Source organism: Diaphorina citri, unplaced genomic scaffold, assembly GCF_000475195.1.
Source record: "Diaphorina citri unplaced genomic scaffold, Diaci psyllid genome assembly version 1.1 scaffold1196, whole genome shotgun sequence".
NCBI classification, from domain to species: Eukaryota; Metazoa; Arthropoda; class Insecta; order Hemiptera; family Psyllidae; genus Diaphorina; species Diaphorina citri.
The window spans coordinates 20,156-37,627 of NW_007378625.1; the positions used below are offsets into that span (position 1 = coordinate 20,156).

Sequence of the window (17,472 nt, forward strand, 5' to 3'; positions counted from 1 at the left end):
ATTACATTTAATGTTGACTGGTAATGAGTTAGGAATATCAGAGAGAGCAATGTTGAATAGGGCACAGCTCAAAGCTGAACCCTGTCGGATACCGTTATTGACAGTGAATGGGGAAGAGAGGCATTTAGAGTTAACATTGACTTGGAGGGTGTTGTTGTTCAGGAAGAATTCAATGTATCTGAGCAAGTGACTACCAATGTTCCAATCATTGAGTTTCTGCAAGATGCGTCTCCGCCAAGTGCTGTCGTAAGCAGATTTTATATCAAGGATTACAGCTAATGTATATCTTTTTAGCCTGAAGGCGTGGGTCACTTCATTTTCAAGGTGTAATATATTATCAATGGTGCTTTTATTCCACCTGCAGCCACTTTGGAAAGGACTTAGAAGCTTATATTTTTCTAGGATGAAGGTCAATCTGAAGTTAACCATTTTCTCGAATATTTTGCAAATGCAATTAATGAGGCAGATAGGACGATAACTGCTGGTAGAATGAGGATCTTTGTCTTTCTTTTGAATAGGAATGACAATTGTTTTGGACCATTCATTGGGATATATGTGATTGGTCCAAATTAGATTGTAAATTTTTAACAGGAATTCTAAAAAGAAAGACGAAGACTCGATTGAAGAAGAAGCGGCATTGGAAAGTCTTAACCTAGTGCGTGTGGGGGTGATATTTCTACTCACTCATGGGATGGGTATTCTGCTCATGTCTTCAGTCCCTGCTATCACTCAATATCTACAGGGACCTACAGATAAGGCACTGTTCCTAGCATTTGCCACGGTGTCTGTGGCCTCAGTTGTGTTCACTGTTGTCTACAAGCTGCTGTGAGTATACCTAAAGGTACGGTTTCCTAGCGACGTGTTTTCTGCGCAGCGCGGAACCGAACACGTCGGCAGGAGCGTGAAATATATTGCGCTGCCCTATACCTAAGTATTTCGTAACCTTATAACTTTTGAACGCTGAAGAAATTCACATTGTGCAGTTCCCTGTCCCCGCCTTCTGTAACATCACATAATATCAAATCATAAATTATTTGTGGTAAAGCAGTAAGCTCTGGTAATGCCCCCAGTAGATACTCAATTGTACTCAAGAGGCTGATTGTACCCCGAACTCCAAGCACAGAACCGAAAAAACTTCGAACTCGCCTTTAATCGAAACCGGGAACTCCTCCGTGGAAGCCTATTGTGATACCCTCTCGATCACGAAAATTTACATAATATCTTTTGTGAAGTTCTTTCTGGGATAGATGCCACTTCGATGTAATTTGCGGGGCTGTCTTTTAAGAAGTTGGTTGTTGGTTAAATGAGGGAGCTTGATTGTTTGTTTTTAAGTACTGATATTATTTTACCATTTTTATATCTCTCAGGTTTCCAGTGGACAACGATTGGTCATTCTATTTCATATTCTGTCGGGTAGAGCTCGGTCTTGCCACAATGTGTATAGGGGTTCAAAACTTCTCCCTAGGTCTCATCATTGCTGCCATCTATGTTCTGCCGACACATTTCATATCACCCACACAGAACAGGTGAGTTGATGAAAAATAATGTGTTTAATCGTTCCAAGAACGGAGCTCACCTTAAAATTAATTTGATCTTAAAGGTGTGTCCAAACATAGTCGACCGGCCGTCGATCGACGAGGTGAATCTATGTTGTCGAGGCAGTGTGGACGGTTCAGTCGACATCGATCGATGGCCGGACGACTATGTGTGGACACAGCTTTATAGTGTTTATCAATGATGAACCGGAAAATATTAAGGAGGGAATACTTGACCCAGAACAAGGATTTTTTTATAGAGAAAACACCAGGAAAGTGCACAAGAAAGAAGCATAGTGGCTGAAGTCAAGGACCCTCGAGGCCTGTGTAGTAAGTAGGAAAACGTGCGCTTTGACTAGGTAATAGTTATAAATCAGCATAAAGTGTATTTTCAAGTAGCCCCTGCTGGAGAAGTTCAGAAACGAGACTTTGGTCTTGCGTTTATGAACACTCGATTTTTCACATTTCTAAGAGCGCACCAAAAAAACATGATTTGGTGTCGAGTTCAAAACTTACCTTTTGATAAGTCCTGTGAGTGAAGTGACAATATGACTTACCTTTGTTGGTATACCCAGTATTTAGGTACCCACATAATATGTATGTACAACCTAGCTAATATAAGTATTTATTATTTAACATCGTCTTCTTGAACTTCGATTTTTTGTAGATACAAGTTCTTTGATCGGTTTTTTATGAAGTCCAAAAGTTTTGGTCACGTTTTATTGATCACGTGATTTGGAACCAAAGTATTTTTCATTCACCAAATCTAACACCCAGTATTTAGGTACCTACATAATATGTACAACCTAGCTAATATAAGTATTTATTATTTAACATCGTCTTCTTGAACTTCGATTTTTTGTAGATACAAGTTCTTTGATCGGTTTTTTATGAAGTCCAAAAGTTTTGGTCACGTTTTATTGATCACGTGATTTGGAACCAAAGTATTTTTCATTCACCTAATCTAACAATTTTTGGTTCATCGAAGGAATTCCCAATTGGTCAAGTTCGTCTGTTTTTAAATTCCTTTAAAAAATTTTTGGTGTGGATTTCAAATAACTTTTCATTTACATGTATTTTTTCTTGTCTATTATTTAGATATACCAGATACGGTCTATTTTTACTGTCCTATATTTATACAGTACCTATGTATCCTTGTACCTACTATCAGCTTCAGTTAAAAAATTCGATCCATCAGATATCGTTGTAAGTGTAGTTCTGTTGTATTAGCTTAGTGTCTTTTGTATGCTGCTGAGAATGGCTAGCAGGTAGTAGGAACTACCTGCTTCATGATAGACAATATTATTTGAAAAACGTGTGCTTTGACTAGGTAATAGTTATAAATCAGCATAAAGTGTATTTTCAAGTAGCCCCTCCTGGAGAAGTTCTGAAACGAGACTTTGGTCTTGCGTTTATGAACACTCGATTTTTCACATTTCTAAGAGCGCACCAAAAAAACATGATTTGGTGTCGAGTTCAAAACTTACCTTTTGATAAGTCCTGTGAGTGAAGTGACAATATGACTTACCTTTGTTGGTATATCACCTGATACGTTATCTCCTAATAAGGATGCTAAGCCCTCTGCGTTGATTCTTGGGTAAGTTGAAATGATATTAATTAATGCATCAATTATTTATTAATCTCGTGTATATCGTAACCAGTACTTATATACTAGTTCAAAAAGATGTGAAAGATGAAAACGTATTAATCGCAGTAATCAATCGATATTTTCTTCTATTTCTCTCTCTGAATTGATTTCCCTGTCATAATTGTTCTTATCGCCATTAATCTAGTCTCTAGAACATTCTTTTATCAAATTATCATATTCTCGTATAGCAGTAGTGGGTGTGTTACCTACTATCTTCAAGCCTACCTTATTTCGAAATTTTGTCTTCTGTGCGTACTGCACTTGTCTTGTCATTTGAGTATTTTCTATTGCTTATCACATCTGTGAATGCATTTGATAATGAAGTGTCTGTTACTTACCTATATTTTTTGTGTTTTTTATAGGCTTTGTATCCCTAGTGCCTACATAACAAGTTTGTATCTATTAGGCAGAGCTGCTGCACTTATTTTTTCGGAACTAGGTTAAATAAGATTAGTATTTATGATTTTTGGGGGTGTCTCCAAATTGGTTCCAACATGTCATTCCATTTTCGACTTATTTATGTTGCTGCTGCTTAGTGCAGTTGGCAAAACACTGGACAATTTGACAGTCTAAATAAAGCATCTAATCAGTTCTCTGTTTATTTTCAGACTTTGAAAAAGTCTAGGGATCTTTACTTGCAAAGACTAACTACTTTGATATCCATGGTGACGACACAAGCTACAGGAGTACCTAATGGTAATCACGGCTTATTCCATAGGTAAGTTTGTAATTTACGGGTTGGTGGTTCGAGTCCAAGTCTAGTGTTATAGAATTTATCGTGATAAATTAATCGGGGAACGACATTCATTATGCTTAACACCTAAAATCCCTTATAAGAAGAAGGGGTTTGATAGAGGAAACTGTAGCAATGGAGATCTTATCGTTCCGAAATTGAGAATTGTAATTGTAATTGTAATTTATTTATTTAAAGTGAATACAATACAGGCAATTGACAAAATATTACATAATGGCAACACCCTATTAGCGTGATAAATTAATCGGGGAACGACATTCATCATGCTTAACACCTAAAATCCCTTATCTTATAAGAAGAGGTTTGATAGAGGAAACTGTAGCAATGGAGATCTTATCGTTCCGAAATTGAGAAAGAGGAGAAGGTACGAGAAAGCCAGCCGTTCTGAGAACGAACCTTGTGTGTTTGGGTAAGGTTCGCTCTAGGCAGGAATCAAAACAGGCACGCTACCTTCCAGCGAACTAGGCTGGCTTAAGGTTGTGTTTATGTACTGCATTAGGCTATGTTTGGATCGATTTTCCTCTCTCGCTTTTCATGTGTTAGCATAGCTTAACCCAGTACCACAATCTAAAATCCTTTTATTTCATATATACAGGTTTGGCATTGAGGCCGTTACATTGGAAGGCGTCAAAAGCAAGAAGTCAAGCGGTGGTGCCCGGTTCTACCAGATGGGGAAAGTTGTGTGTGTTGGGCAAGGTTCGCTCTAGGCAGGAATCAAAACAGGCACGCTACCTTCCAGCGAACTAGGCTGGCTTAAGGTTGTGGTTATGTACTGCATTAGGCTATGTTTGGATCGATTTTTCTCTCTCGCTTTTCATGTGTTAGCATAGCTTAACCCAGTACCACAATCTAAAATACTTTTATTTCATATTTACAGGTTTGGCATTGAGGCCGTTACATTGGAAGGCGTCAAAAGCAAGAAGTCAAGCGGTGGTGCCCGGTTCTACCAGATGGGGAAAGTGATAGAGGGCGTATTCCGTAGTATGAACAATCTGCTGGAGCGATTCCATCAGTCCTATTTCTTCTACTTGCTGCCCGCCAGTGACCGCTTTGTGTCCATTAGTTACTACATGCCTATATTGGCCATTCTAGTGAGCACGGTGCTTCTCAAGGCGTACTCCACCTGGATTATATTGCATGCCAAATATACGGCTGTTATGTTATGTGAGAATGCTGCAGTACAGGTGAGTTGAATGGATTTGTTTTTTGTTTTGTTTTTTTTTTTTGTGGTTTTATGTTTTTTTCTACCAGCCTAAGTGGTGCAGTGGTTGGCCTCAGTGGTGCGGAGGTTGGTGGTTCGAGTCCAAGTCAAGTCATGAAATTTATCTAGGTGTAATAATGGGGTTGCGATATGTGTGACAAGCATTTAGATATGTTGAACACAATTCCTTTTTTTTGCTGGCAATAGCATCACTGTGGACAAACCCTGTGGCGTGAGCCACCTTCCTGGACCTGGAAAATGACTGAAATTTGTACAAGACGTTAACAAGAAGTAGAAGAAATTTAACTTGAACATTTCGCTATCTTAGTTGTTTTGTTTATCGCGTAACAATCCTTTGGTACTTACCTACGTGTTTTCTCCTCTAGAGTTTTAATCTTGAAGTGAAGACCGTATTGAAACCAGTCTTTTTGTTTTCTAGGATAAAAAGGCCGACTCCAAATCAAGTAAAGCTAAGAAAGACGAAGACTCGATTGAAGAAGAAGCGGCATTGGAAAGTCTTAACCTAGTGCGTGTGGGGGTGATATTTCTACTCACTCATGAACTCCAAGATTTCAAGACCTTTTACTTAATTATTATGTAGTTTGCAGAGCTCTTTCAAAAATTATCACTATGGTACTTTTTACTAGTAAAACTACGTATGTATTATTTATTTATTTATAGTAATCTATCAGTTATGTACGTATATTTATGTAAGACTTCTTGTCAGTTTTATACCATAATTGAATAAATTAGAATGATTAATCACTTGTTAACGTATATTGAGAGTGACTAATATTAGGACAGATAACCGTCTTACACACGCTACATGCCTTTCAACTTAGACTCCCAACCTGGTTTTTGGACAGGTCGTTGCGTGTGCATGCAATTTTTTTTTTTTTTTTTTTTGTAAAATTTAAATCTCAAGTGTTTCATACGTGTGTAGTTTGCGCGAATTTCAAATCTAAACGTGTGCAATTTGCGCAAATATTGCGTGCACATGCAACCATCTCTCAAAAAAGACCAGGGAACCAAGTAGCGTCTTTACCACCAGGCTTTAAAAGTTGCAACTTATCAGCTATTCAACTGTACCAAGTACGAACACTGTCCACCGTAGGTATCTATCTGCTCATACAAGGTGTATTTTGCTTTCGGAAAAGTGACCACTGGAAAATTGACCATTACTCCATTTAGTTTCCATTTGAGCAGTGGTCAATTTTCCGAAAGGAAAATACACCTAGTTAACTAGATTTAGCACCACCCTATATATATTACGCTTTGACAATTTGACGGTGGTTGATAAGAGGAGAAGTTCTAATTTGTCACAAATCATCTTGATAGAAAATTATGCAAATCTCTGTTTTCCGGACTGACCTGTTTTTTTTTTTTTTTTTTTTTTTTTTTTTTTTTTTGCTGGAACACTAAATTTTACGCTCAGTATTCTGAGGCTGGTTCTATGCCACGAAGTGGTATTTTTTGGTGGGTTGTCTAATTAGAGTATTGGAAGAAATCAAACTTTAAATAAATATGCTCAAATTAAAGTCTGCACGTATAAGGTAAGTAGTATGTACGTGTGTGAGTCTTGGCAAAAATCACACCAATACACCATAGAACCTGTTTTACATGAAGAAAGGATACTTGATTCATACATTTTAGGTATTTGACCTTTTGTACATATTATGCATAATATGTACTTCGAAAAAAAAAACATGTAAAAAGAAAAAGAAACTGAACATAGGAGAAAAAAATATATTCTGAGGAAACCAAAGATATAAAATTCCTGCGGCTAAAGTTAGAAAAAAGTTGCAGGTTGAAAGTCGGTCTCGATGCATATGTGTGGCTTTCGGCTATAACTAAAGCCACTACAACAAGAACTTTGGTACTTACTTCCAGGTGGTGCAATTCAGGCGGCTATAACTCTGGAGATCCAGTCACATCGTATAGATCACATTGATGTCAAAGTATCCGGACTGAATGGACAGCTACCTAATCTGGATTTGGTGAATCTGATTCATCGCCTGTGTGGTAAAGAAGGAATCAAGCACACCTTTCACAATGTAGAAGCCAAGGTGAGTCAAGTGAGCAAATTACCTAGAAGCTTGATTCATTCACCTGCCCCTGATGAAAATAGAACTCAGAGCTTCTGATTTCTAGACCAGTTTAGTTTAGATCTACAATTTATTCTATTATTAAATTTAAGTAATCATTGGTCGTTAGAAAAAGTTACAATCGTAGCTTGAATACAATTTGTTTTATTTAATCATCGACCGTCAGAAAAAGTTACAAGCAAACCCCTGTTTCTCTGTTGCAGGTTTCACAACAAGCTCCTATGGCTCGTGTTTCATCCACTGTGCATTCTCTACCTTATTCTCCTCATGAGTTCAGTGCTTTACTTCCCCGAGCTGGGTGTGGAAGCTTTGTTATCGCGCGCATTCCAAGTGACCCGCACGACGCTGGTGTACAGCACAGTGGATTCTCTTATTTACGGCTCCTGGGTGTATACCATATGTACTGGGGTACTCCTGCCTAACTGGCTTATGTTCTGGATAGGTCTGGTACTGTGTTAAGAGAGATAATGTCTGAGTCTTGGGCTTACAAATTCGGATTATCTTTGTGGATGAGTGGTTAAGAGCTCTGACTTTCAACCTGGAGGTGCTGGGTTCGAATCTTGGCCGAAATGGAAATTTTCTGATCAATCTTTGCACAGTTCCCATGCTTGAAAGAGGTTATGCAAAAAAGTCCAAAGGTTAAAAAATAAATAAATAAATCCCAATACCTATCTTGGGATTAAGTTCAATACGAGATTGACCTGAGTATCTGCAATTACTCAATCCTCGTTTACCATCAAGCCCGAGATAATCCGAATTGATAAGTACCCTTAATGAAAATGTGTGAGACAGGGAGCAGGAGAGATCTCAATGTACATAATGCATAAATGTACATAAAGCAGCTGTAAATAAGCAAATATTATGTATAATGGATTTTTTTTTTTTTAATAATAGCTTGTGCCACGGATGGGGAAAAACTCACTACTCTCTACACATCTCCAACTGATACTCATTTCGCCACGGCTGTCGCGCTGTGTTATATTCCTATTCTAATGTTGACCACGCTTATCGTTGCTTAACAACAGTGATATGACAGGAGCTCATTAACAGTCTCTTGAAGACGCCGCGAATTCTCGCCGATCTAGTCAAATAATAATTATCATTACCTATTATTATTTATTTAGTAACCAATGCTATTTTGAAATTACTCGTAAATCTAATCCATTGGAATAATTGACATACTGATTACTTAATTATATTGTCTTTTAATTTGCAGTGTTATAAATAGTCTCGTCACGTGTTTTGTTAATAAACAAATAAAACCACTGCCCCCTACAGGGACAGATTTTAAAGATATTTCAGAAATAATTTAATAATAATTATCATTAGCTATTATTATTTATTTAGTAACCAATGCTATTTTGAAATTACTCGTAAATCTAATCCATTGGAATAATTGACATACTGATTACTTAATCCTAAGATTAAAATGTTGTCCAACCAGAAATCGCGAAGTGAGTTTTCAAGCATTAGTTAAGCTCGTGCTCAAGTGAACTTGGCAACATTTCTTGAAATTCGCAATAAGCTATGTCGGACCTAATGAAAAATGTTCAACGGTTCTACCAGATGGGGAAAGTGATAGAGGGCGTGTTCCGTAGTATGAACAATCTGCTGGAGCGATTCCATCAGTCCTATTTCTTCTACTTGCTGCCCGCCAGTGACCGCTTATAGGAGTGTCGAAAATTTTTGTATCAATAGTTAGATTTTCAAGAAAATGAGAAACAAGATGAACCATAGGGTAATATATTTCCTCATTCAGTAATCAACAGCGGATCATTAGGGACCAGATGATTTAGCTTTGCTAATCAACCGCGATTGTTGAAATCATAAATCACATTGTGTTGACAGCAATTTATGTCGAATATTTCAACCCGTGAAAAATCCACACCTAAACCAATTTGTAAAGGAGTTGTAACCGCCAGCAAAATAATATTAGTTTTGACTGACATCTTTAAAAATGCAAATTTCATTAGATGTTTGGATATGTACCTGTTTATTATGTGAATTTTTCTTGGATTTAATTTCAATGCAGAATCAAAAAGTGTGACTCTGTTGTTGAAATCATAAATCACATTGTGTTGACAGCAATTTATGTCGAATATTTTAACCCGTGAAAAATCCACACCTAAACCAATTTGTCAAGGAGTTGTAACCACCAGCGAAATAATATTAGTTTTGACTGACATCTTTAAAAATACAAATTTCATTAGATATTTGGATATGTAGTCATTAGATATTTATTACAACATAACATAAAAAATTGTATAAATGGTATACTCATCCGTAAAAGCAAAGCTTGTGCCACGGATGGGGAAAAACTCACTACTCTTTACACATCTCCAACTGATACTCATTTCGCCACCGCTGTCGCGCTGTGTTATATTCTCATTCTAATGTTGTCCACGCTTATCGTTGCTTAACAACAGTGATATGACAGGAGCTCATTAACAGTCTCTTGAAGACGCCGCGAATCCCCTCCGATCTAGTCAAGTGTCCACTTGGCTAATAGTGTCTTTTAATTTGCAGTGTAATAAATAGTCTCGTCACGTGTTTTGTTAATAAACAAATAAAACCACTGCCCCCTACAGGGACAGATTTTAAAGATATTTCAGAAATAACTAATTGTGTTTCTAATGACTACCTACCCCACTTAAATTAAATGAACTAAATAATAACCTAATGTTACCTATCTTACTAGCACTTTAATTTCTGCTAATCTATCGGTTTAGTGTTTGATTACCTATTGTTAATTCGGTTGTTAGATAAAGACCCAATAGACGTGTTGACTATTGAGCGGTTATATCTATGATAACCTACATCAATTAAGTCAAACACTTCGTTGTTATCTAGGAGTTTTATAATCTTCCTTAATATCCATTGTTTGTTCTGTTGTAATAGTGTCTTTTAATTTGCAGTATTATAAATAGTCTCGTCACGTGTTTTGTTAATAAACAAATAAAAACACTGCCCCCTACAGGGACAGTTTTTAAAGATATTTCAGGAATAAGGCATTCGCTCGCCCTACAAAATTATTTTTCGAAAATATTGTACCCAGCAGGCATCGAACCCGGGACCTAGCCCTTACAAGGCAGACGCTCTGCCCTCCAAGCAAACTAGGCTGGCCTAGGTAGCTGGGTACGCCTTCCTTTTGTTGATTTTGGTGAGAATTCATACCTGCCAATCTGTATAAAAAAATAAGGCATTCGCTCGCCCTACAAAATTATTTTTCGAAAATATTGTACTCAGCAGGCATCGAACCCGGGACCTAGCCCTTACAAGGCAGACGCTCTGCCCCCCAAGCAAACTAGGCTGGCCTAGGTAGCTGGGTACGCCTTCCTTTTGTTGATTTTGGTGAGAATTCATACCTGCCAATCTGTATAAAAAAATTACGTTTTAATGTTGCCAGATTTTTGGTCTTGCGTGTTGATTTAAATGTTTATGGCGCCAACGAGACTATACTAAGTTACAAAACAAGTGCAATGCCCCTTTCTTACTAGAGTCGTATTGGTAACTTTAGTATTCACATTAATTAGGTATAGTTAGGTTGATAGAGATTTAAATATATTCCTGTTTTTTAACGAGTCTAATCTATTCTAACTGCTGCAAAGTTGGCAAATTCTTGTCATGTTAAATTTTGCAATGAAATAAATTTCACTGCAAAGTTGACAAATTCTTATCCGAAGTAATGTAAATTACATGATTTGGTGTCGAGTTCAAAACTTACCTTTTGATAAGTCCTGTGAGTGAAGTGACAATATGACTTACCTTTGTTGGTATATCACCTGATACGTTATCTCCTAATAAGGATGCTAAGCCCTCTGTGTTGATTCTTGGGTAAGTTGAAATGATATTAATTAATGCATCAATTATTTATTAATCTCATGTATATCGTAACCAGTACTTATATACTCATAAGTTGTGTGTAGGTATCATAATGTTGGTATGCACTGAAAGACTTTTTTTATCATCAGTATGTGTGTAGGTATCATAATGTTGGTATGCACTGAAAGACTTTTTTTATCATCATTGGTTAACAGCCATAATGCTGGTTTGCTGCAGTAATACTCATAAGTTGTGTGTAGGTATCATAATGTTGGTATGCACTGAAAGACTTTTTTTTATCATCATTGGTTAACAGCCATAATGCTGGTTTGCTGCAGTACCTACGTCATGTTTCCCTTCTGCCTTTGACTGTTTCATATCGTCACGGGGATCACCAAAGCCATCACGTGATATCCTAGAGAACCTTGTTATTAATAAATTGATCTCACAATATTTACAAAGAATCAATTGAAACTAATTAAACTCGATCAACACAATAATTTCTCGAGCAGGATTTTTAATTAATTAGCCATCATAAAAATGTAAGCTGTAATTATGATGAAACCCTTAAGCCTTTATTTATGACATCATGTATAGTTTTACTAATTAGTCAACAGTTCGTGCAATGGGTGGGACACATACATAATTTCATAATTATATTGTGAGTAATTTACCCATTTTCCTGTTCTTTCAATTTTTGTGGGATAAACCATGTGTGATGGATGTGATAGATTGAGAATTAACATAGCATCAAGATAAGTAGAAAATAGACACTTCCACGAGTAGGTATTACTTCTGGTATTTTAAATATTGGTAAGTATCTATCTAACTTGATTGTTACGTGTCTTACCATGTCATATGGTAAATTATAGTCCTCCATCGGCAAATAATTATAGGCAGGATACCTTCATTCATTTTGATTTTTCTCGTGCTTGTTGTAAAAGTGATGTATAATGTATAGGTACCTAATTACCTATATCTTACATCTGATTGATTGATGAACTATGTAGGTTTAGGTTCAATATTAGTTTGTTAAATATATCAAAAGCTTTGAGTTGTCTTGGGATACCGTCTTATCTCTATTTAATTTCTTCAGTTAAATATGTACGTATTTTGTGTATGACCGTTTTAAACTTTAAAGAGATAATAATTTTAGCAAATCTCTCTTTAATTATTATCTTACCTACCGTTTGAGATGCCAAAAGAGAATATGGCCAAGAACGGTATTCCCCGTTCTTAGGGTATTCCCATTTTGGACAATAGACAGTACATTTCTTTCTTTCTTCTAGTCTGGCTTATCATCAATAGGGAAAATCGTTCCGAGGAGTATGTTTTATTGTTGTTATTGGTCTTTCCAGAGTTTCACGTGTTTAGGATTCTCAAGTTATTGCTCCTTTGGATGGCGAGAAAAATTTCTATTCGACTCTGAATTCTGATGATTTGTTCAAGAAATTTCTAGTTTGTTTCCAAACTAACCCGTCTTCGTTTTTTGATCAATGCTTCTGATAAGAGGTTTTCTTCACACTTGGTGAGAAATCAGTGTTTCGTAGGTCATACCGTCTTTGTGAGGAATGGAAATTTTAATTTTAAATACCTAGGCACGAGTAATTTATCTAATCAGATACTGAAATGCTAAAGGTTGAAAATCTAGGACTGATACTGGAAATGAGCAAAATAATAAATAACGCACTCTCAAGAACAACAACAAACTTACAAGATCGATCCAGATCCAGTCTGGACTAATTAACATTAACCAGTCAATCACACTGTCGGAAAATACCAACAACATTATTTATTATTAACCCTATGATGGTCTCATCATTTGAAATATTCAATGATATTGATGTAATGATATTCTATTCAGTGATGATTATAATAATTATAGTTTTAGGTATAATTATTATAACTTTGCTAGTAGTGTTCTTTCGTTAGTTTTTCGTTTTCTTTGTAATAACTACCTCCACACTGCTCTCCATACCTCGTAATATGTATCCCTCATTTAACCCATGGTGGATATAACCTAAATTGTTCTTTATACCTAGGTATTTACTTTGTTGTTTTTAAATTCTTGCTCTCAGCTGGGATGGACTTAAGTATGTACTGTAGACTTGAGCTGGATTTTTTTTTTTTTTTGTGAAAATCGGAGAGTTTTGGTTCCGTCGAAAATTACTTGTGCAATTTTGTTTCTACGGTTTATTTGCGCCATCGACATCGCACAGGCTAATTTTAATTAGTTGTTTGTATCGTGTCTCATTTAATCAAGACGTTTCATTGTTCTTTTGATCTGGTGATGATTTTGATCTCACTGGTCAATACTAGATCATTTTCTCTTTAGTTCTGATCTGTCTCTTGTCTAATGAAGACAATGTTCTTGAGGTTTAAATGTGATCTTCCAAGTGTATGTTTTGCTATTGTGCGATCCACTTTGATTGCTTAACCGTTTGATACAAGTGCAATATATTGAGTGGATTTCAAAGTCTGCGATTGTTAACCTTCCTAAATAATAATTGAATTTGAAATTTTTGACTGCGGTAACTTTTACTCAAGTAAGTCTAATTACTAATTAGGTAATTTGTAGTACATGACTTAGAAGAATCTGATAGAAGGAGGTTTATCTACTTACCTATTAGTATTGTAGAATGTTTTGTAAACAACATTGTATTGGAAGTTGAGCAATTTGCATGTTTTAGGATCCATTGGCTATGTGTAAAGCTGTGTCCACACATAGTCGACGCCGTTGATCGACGAGGTGAATCTATGTTGTCAAGGCAGTGTACAATTTCAGTGGACGTCGATCGACGGCGTCGACTATGTGTGGACACAGCTTAAGAGTGAAAAAGTAATTCTTTCTCTAATCACTGAGTTGTTCAGTTAACTCCTCATCTAATCCGCATTTTGTTTCCCTTTTCCAGGCCAGATTTCGACTTCCCATCTACCGCAGCTTCCCACCCGCAGCTCACCATTACGTGAATGTATCACAGACAGTTCCTATCCTTCCTGTCCAGAATAAGGCATTCGCTCGCCCTACAAAATTATTTTTCGAAAATATTGTACCCAGCAGGCATCGAACCCGGGACCTAGCCCTTACAAGGCAGACGCTCTGCCCTCCAAGCAAACTAGGCTGGCCTAGGTAGCTGGGTACGCCTTCCTTTTGTTGATTTTGGTGAGAATTCATACCTGCCAATCTGTATAAAAAAATTACGTTTTAATGTTGCCAGATTTTTGGTCTTGCGTGTTGATTTAAATGTTTATGGCGCCAACTCGTTCTGCAACGAGACTATACTAAGTTACAAAACAAGTGCAATGCCCCTTTCTTACTAGAGTCGTATTGGTAACTTTAGTATTCACATTAATTAGGTATAGTTAGGTTGATAGAGATTTAAATATATTCCTGTTTTTTAACGAGTCTAATCTATTCTAACTGCTGCAAAGTTGGCAAATTCTTGTCATGTTAAATTTTGCAATGAAATAAATTTCACTGCAAAGTTGACAAATTCTTATCCGAAGTAATGTAAATTACTTTCACAATGGGATTTTGGAAAAACCCAGTATTTAGGTACCCACATAATATATATGTACAACCTAGCTAATATAAGTATTTATTATTTAACATCGTCTTCTTGAACTTCGATTTTTTGTAGATACAAGTTCTTTGATCGGTTTTTTATGAAGTCCAAAAGTTTTGGTCACGTTTTATTGATCACGTGATTTGGAACCAAAGTATTTTTCATTCACCTAATCTAACAATTTTTGGTTCATCGAAGGAATTCCCAATTGGTCAAGTTCGTCTGTTTTTAAATTCCTTTAAAAAAATGTTTGGTGTGGATTTCAAATAACTTTTCATTTACATGTATTTTTTCTTGTCTATTATTTAGATATACCAGATAGGTCTATTTTTACTGGCCTATATTTATACAGTACCTATGTATCCTTGTACCTACTATCAGCTTCAGTTAAAAAATTCGATCCATCAGATATCGTTGTAAGTGTACCCTGTACCTACACCAGAGTTAAGGCTCAAAGAGCATAGTTCAAAAAGATGTGAAAGATGAAAACGTATTAATCGCAGTAATCAATCGATATTTTCTTCTATTTCTCTTTCTGAAATTTATTTCCCTGTCATAATTGTTCGTATCGCCATTAATCTAATCTCTAGAACATTCTTTTATCAAATTATCATATTCTCGTATAGCAGTAGTGGGTGTGTTACCTACTATCTTCATGATTGGATCTCTCATATGTATTAGTAAGTTCCTAATACCTGGCTCCGGTGTTTAGTGGTCAAGACGCTCGCTTGGTAAACAGGAAAGCGTGGGTTCAATTCCCGATGAGGTATGTAATTTGGTCCTCAATTTAATTTAAGAAATCGACCACAATAGTAGGAGCCTACTGCTAGAGTAAAGGAACTCTTCAATCCTATTCGAGCAGTATACATAAGCAATATTATTATTACGTACCCAAGAAGACACATGGGCATTTAACTTGATTTTTCCCACTATATGCAATTAGATGTACCCATTTTATAGGTAGGTAGTGTACTTTACTATAGGTAGGTACATCTCTCGACAACAAGCTTCATATTACGAATTGTATGAATGCCTGGTATTTATATTAAGTATGCAATGTGCCGTACACTTATATATTGCACTTGTATCAAACGGTTAAGCAATCAAAGTGGATCGCACAATAGCAAAACATACACTTGGAAGATCACATTTAAACCTCAAGAACATTGTCTTCATTAGACAAGAGACAGATCAGAACTAAAGATAAAGAGAAAATGATCTAGTATTGACCAGTGAGATCAAAATCATCACCAGATCAAAAGAACAATGAAACGTCTTGATTAAATGAGACAGGAGCAGTTGCAAATGGGTAAAAATTATAAATAAATAGTCGATTCCTATGTAAAAAGTTGGGAAAAAATCCAAATCCAAGGTCATAACTGCGAAAAAATAACTGTAAAAGGTCGAAAATTCAATTTTTATTTTCCGTCAGAGTCCTGAACTCTGACGTCAGACTTCAGGAGATGCGCAGAAACGTATGCGCACAAACATGAATTGCGCAGAAATGCATGCGCACAAACAGATTAATGTGTTGCCTGCGAGGGAGCTTTGCTTGGAACATTTTATGTGACGTCATCGCGTACGGGAGCGTATGCCGTGACGTCAGAGTTCAAAATTTACCGGAATTTTTTAAATCGATTTATCTCGGGATCTAGAAGTCGTGGAAGGAAAAGAAAAGTTCTGGAATCCCTCATTTTCCCAGCTTTTTAACTTTGAAACATCACCCAAGTAAGCGCAACTGTTCTATTTGATATTGCATTCTGAGGTGGGTCTCATAAAATGCAAACGTGTTAAGAATAGCATTCTTCAGCGCCTCAGTCTTATCCATATCTCTTGCATAATTTGCGGTAGGTCTTGAACAACATTGGTTATCAATGTACATAATTATAATATTATGTCCACCTTCTTTATCTTTAATATATTGAGAAGGTCAGTACAGTCCATGCCAGTAGAAATTCAAGATATTTCAGATAGCTAATGAAAATAATGAAATCTTCCAGTTTGCAATAAACACGTGATTGTGATTACATGATTGGTTAATTTCGGCTTACCTTACCAATAACAAACTTATAGTAAAGTAGTTTAATTATGTTTTCCTTGTGAATGAATCACGAGTTCCTCTCTTGGGATTGGTTTGAGATCAAGGCTGTATTTATTGGCGATTTTTTTTTATTATTATTTTTTTATGATGGCTAATTAATTAAAAATCCTGCTCGAGAAATTATTGTGTTGATCGAGTTTAATTAGTTTCAATTGTATTTATTATTATTTTTTTATGATGGCTAATTAATTAAAAATCCTGCTCGAGAAATTATTGTGTTGATCGAGTTTAATTAGTTTCAATTGTGTGGTATTTTTTGGTGGGTTGTCTAATTAGAGTATTGGAAGAAATCAAACTTTAAATAAATATGCTCAGATTAAAGTCTGCACGTATAAGGTAAGTAGTATGTACGTGTGTGAGTCTTGGCAAAAATCACACCATAGAACCTGTTTTACATGAAGAAAGGATACTTGATTCATACATTTTAGGTATTTGACCTTTTGTACATATTATGCATAATATGTACTTCGAAAAAAAAAACATGTAAAAAGAAAAAGAAACTGAACATAGGAGAAAAAAATATATTCTGAGGAAACCAAAGATATAAAATTCCTGCGGCTAAAGTTAGAAAAAAGTTGCAGGTTGAAAGTCGGTCTCGATGCATATGTAGGTATGTACTTGGACTGCTATTTCTATGTATAAGTTATACGTGAAGACTTAATAATTATGTTACGGTTAGTTATTTCTAGGCGTACAAATAATGTACTTGGACTGCTATTTCTATGTATAAGTTATACGTG

The 17,472-nt window shown here is 36.1% G+C and overlaps 1 protein-coding gene and 2 long non-coding RNA genes across 3 annotated transcripts; all 3 read left to right on the top strand.

Annotated features, from left to right (window-relative positions):
* The first annotated feature begins 223 nt into the window (after nucleotides 1-223).
* On the top strand, nucleotides 224-8,097 carry LOC103514644. The gene is made up of 4 exons (XM_008479543.3): nucleotides 224-246; nucleotides 592-825; nucleotides 1,368-1,526; nucleotides 7,447-8,097. The coding sequence occupies exons 1-4, from the start codon at nucleotides 224-226 to the stop codon at nucleotides 7,700-7,702; spliced, it is 672 nt and encodes a 223-aa protein (XP_008477765.2). The 3' UTR covers nucleotides 7,703-8,097.
* Nucleotides 3,764-4,613, top strand: LOC113469692. Its single transcript, XR_003393026.1, has 2 exons — nucleotides 3,764-3,901; nucleotides 4,533-4,613. It is a non-coding gene; the product is annotated as an uncharacterized LOC113469692 (long non-coding RNA).
* A 2,837-nt stretch (nucleotides 8,098-10,934) lies between the features above and the next one.
* Nucleotides 10,935-14,021, top strand: LOC113469691. Its single transcript, XR_003393025.1, has 2 exons — nucleotides 10,935-11,077; nucleotides 13,978-14,021. It is a non-coding gene; the product is annotated as an uncharacterized LOC113469691 (long non-coding RNA).
* Nucleotides 14,022-17,472: the final 3,451 nt, after the last annotated feature.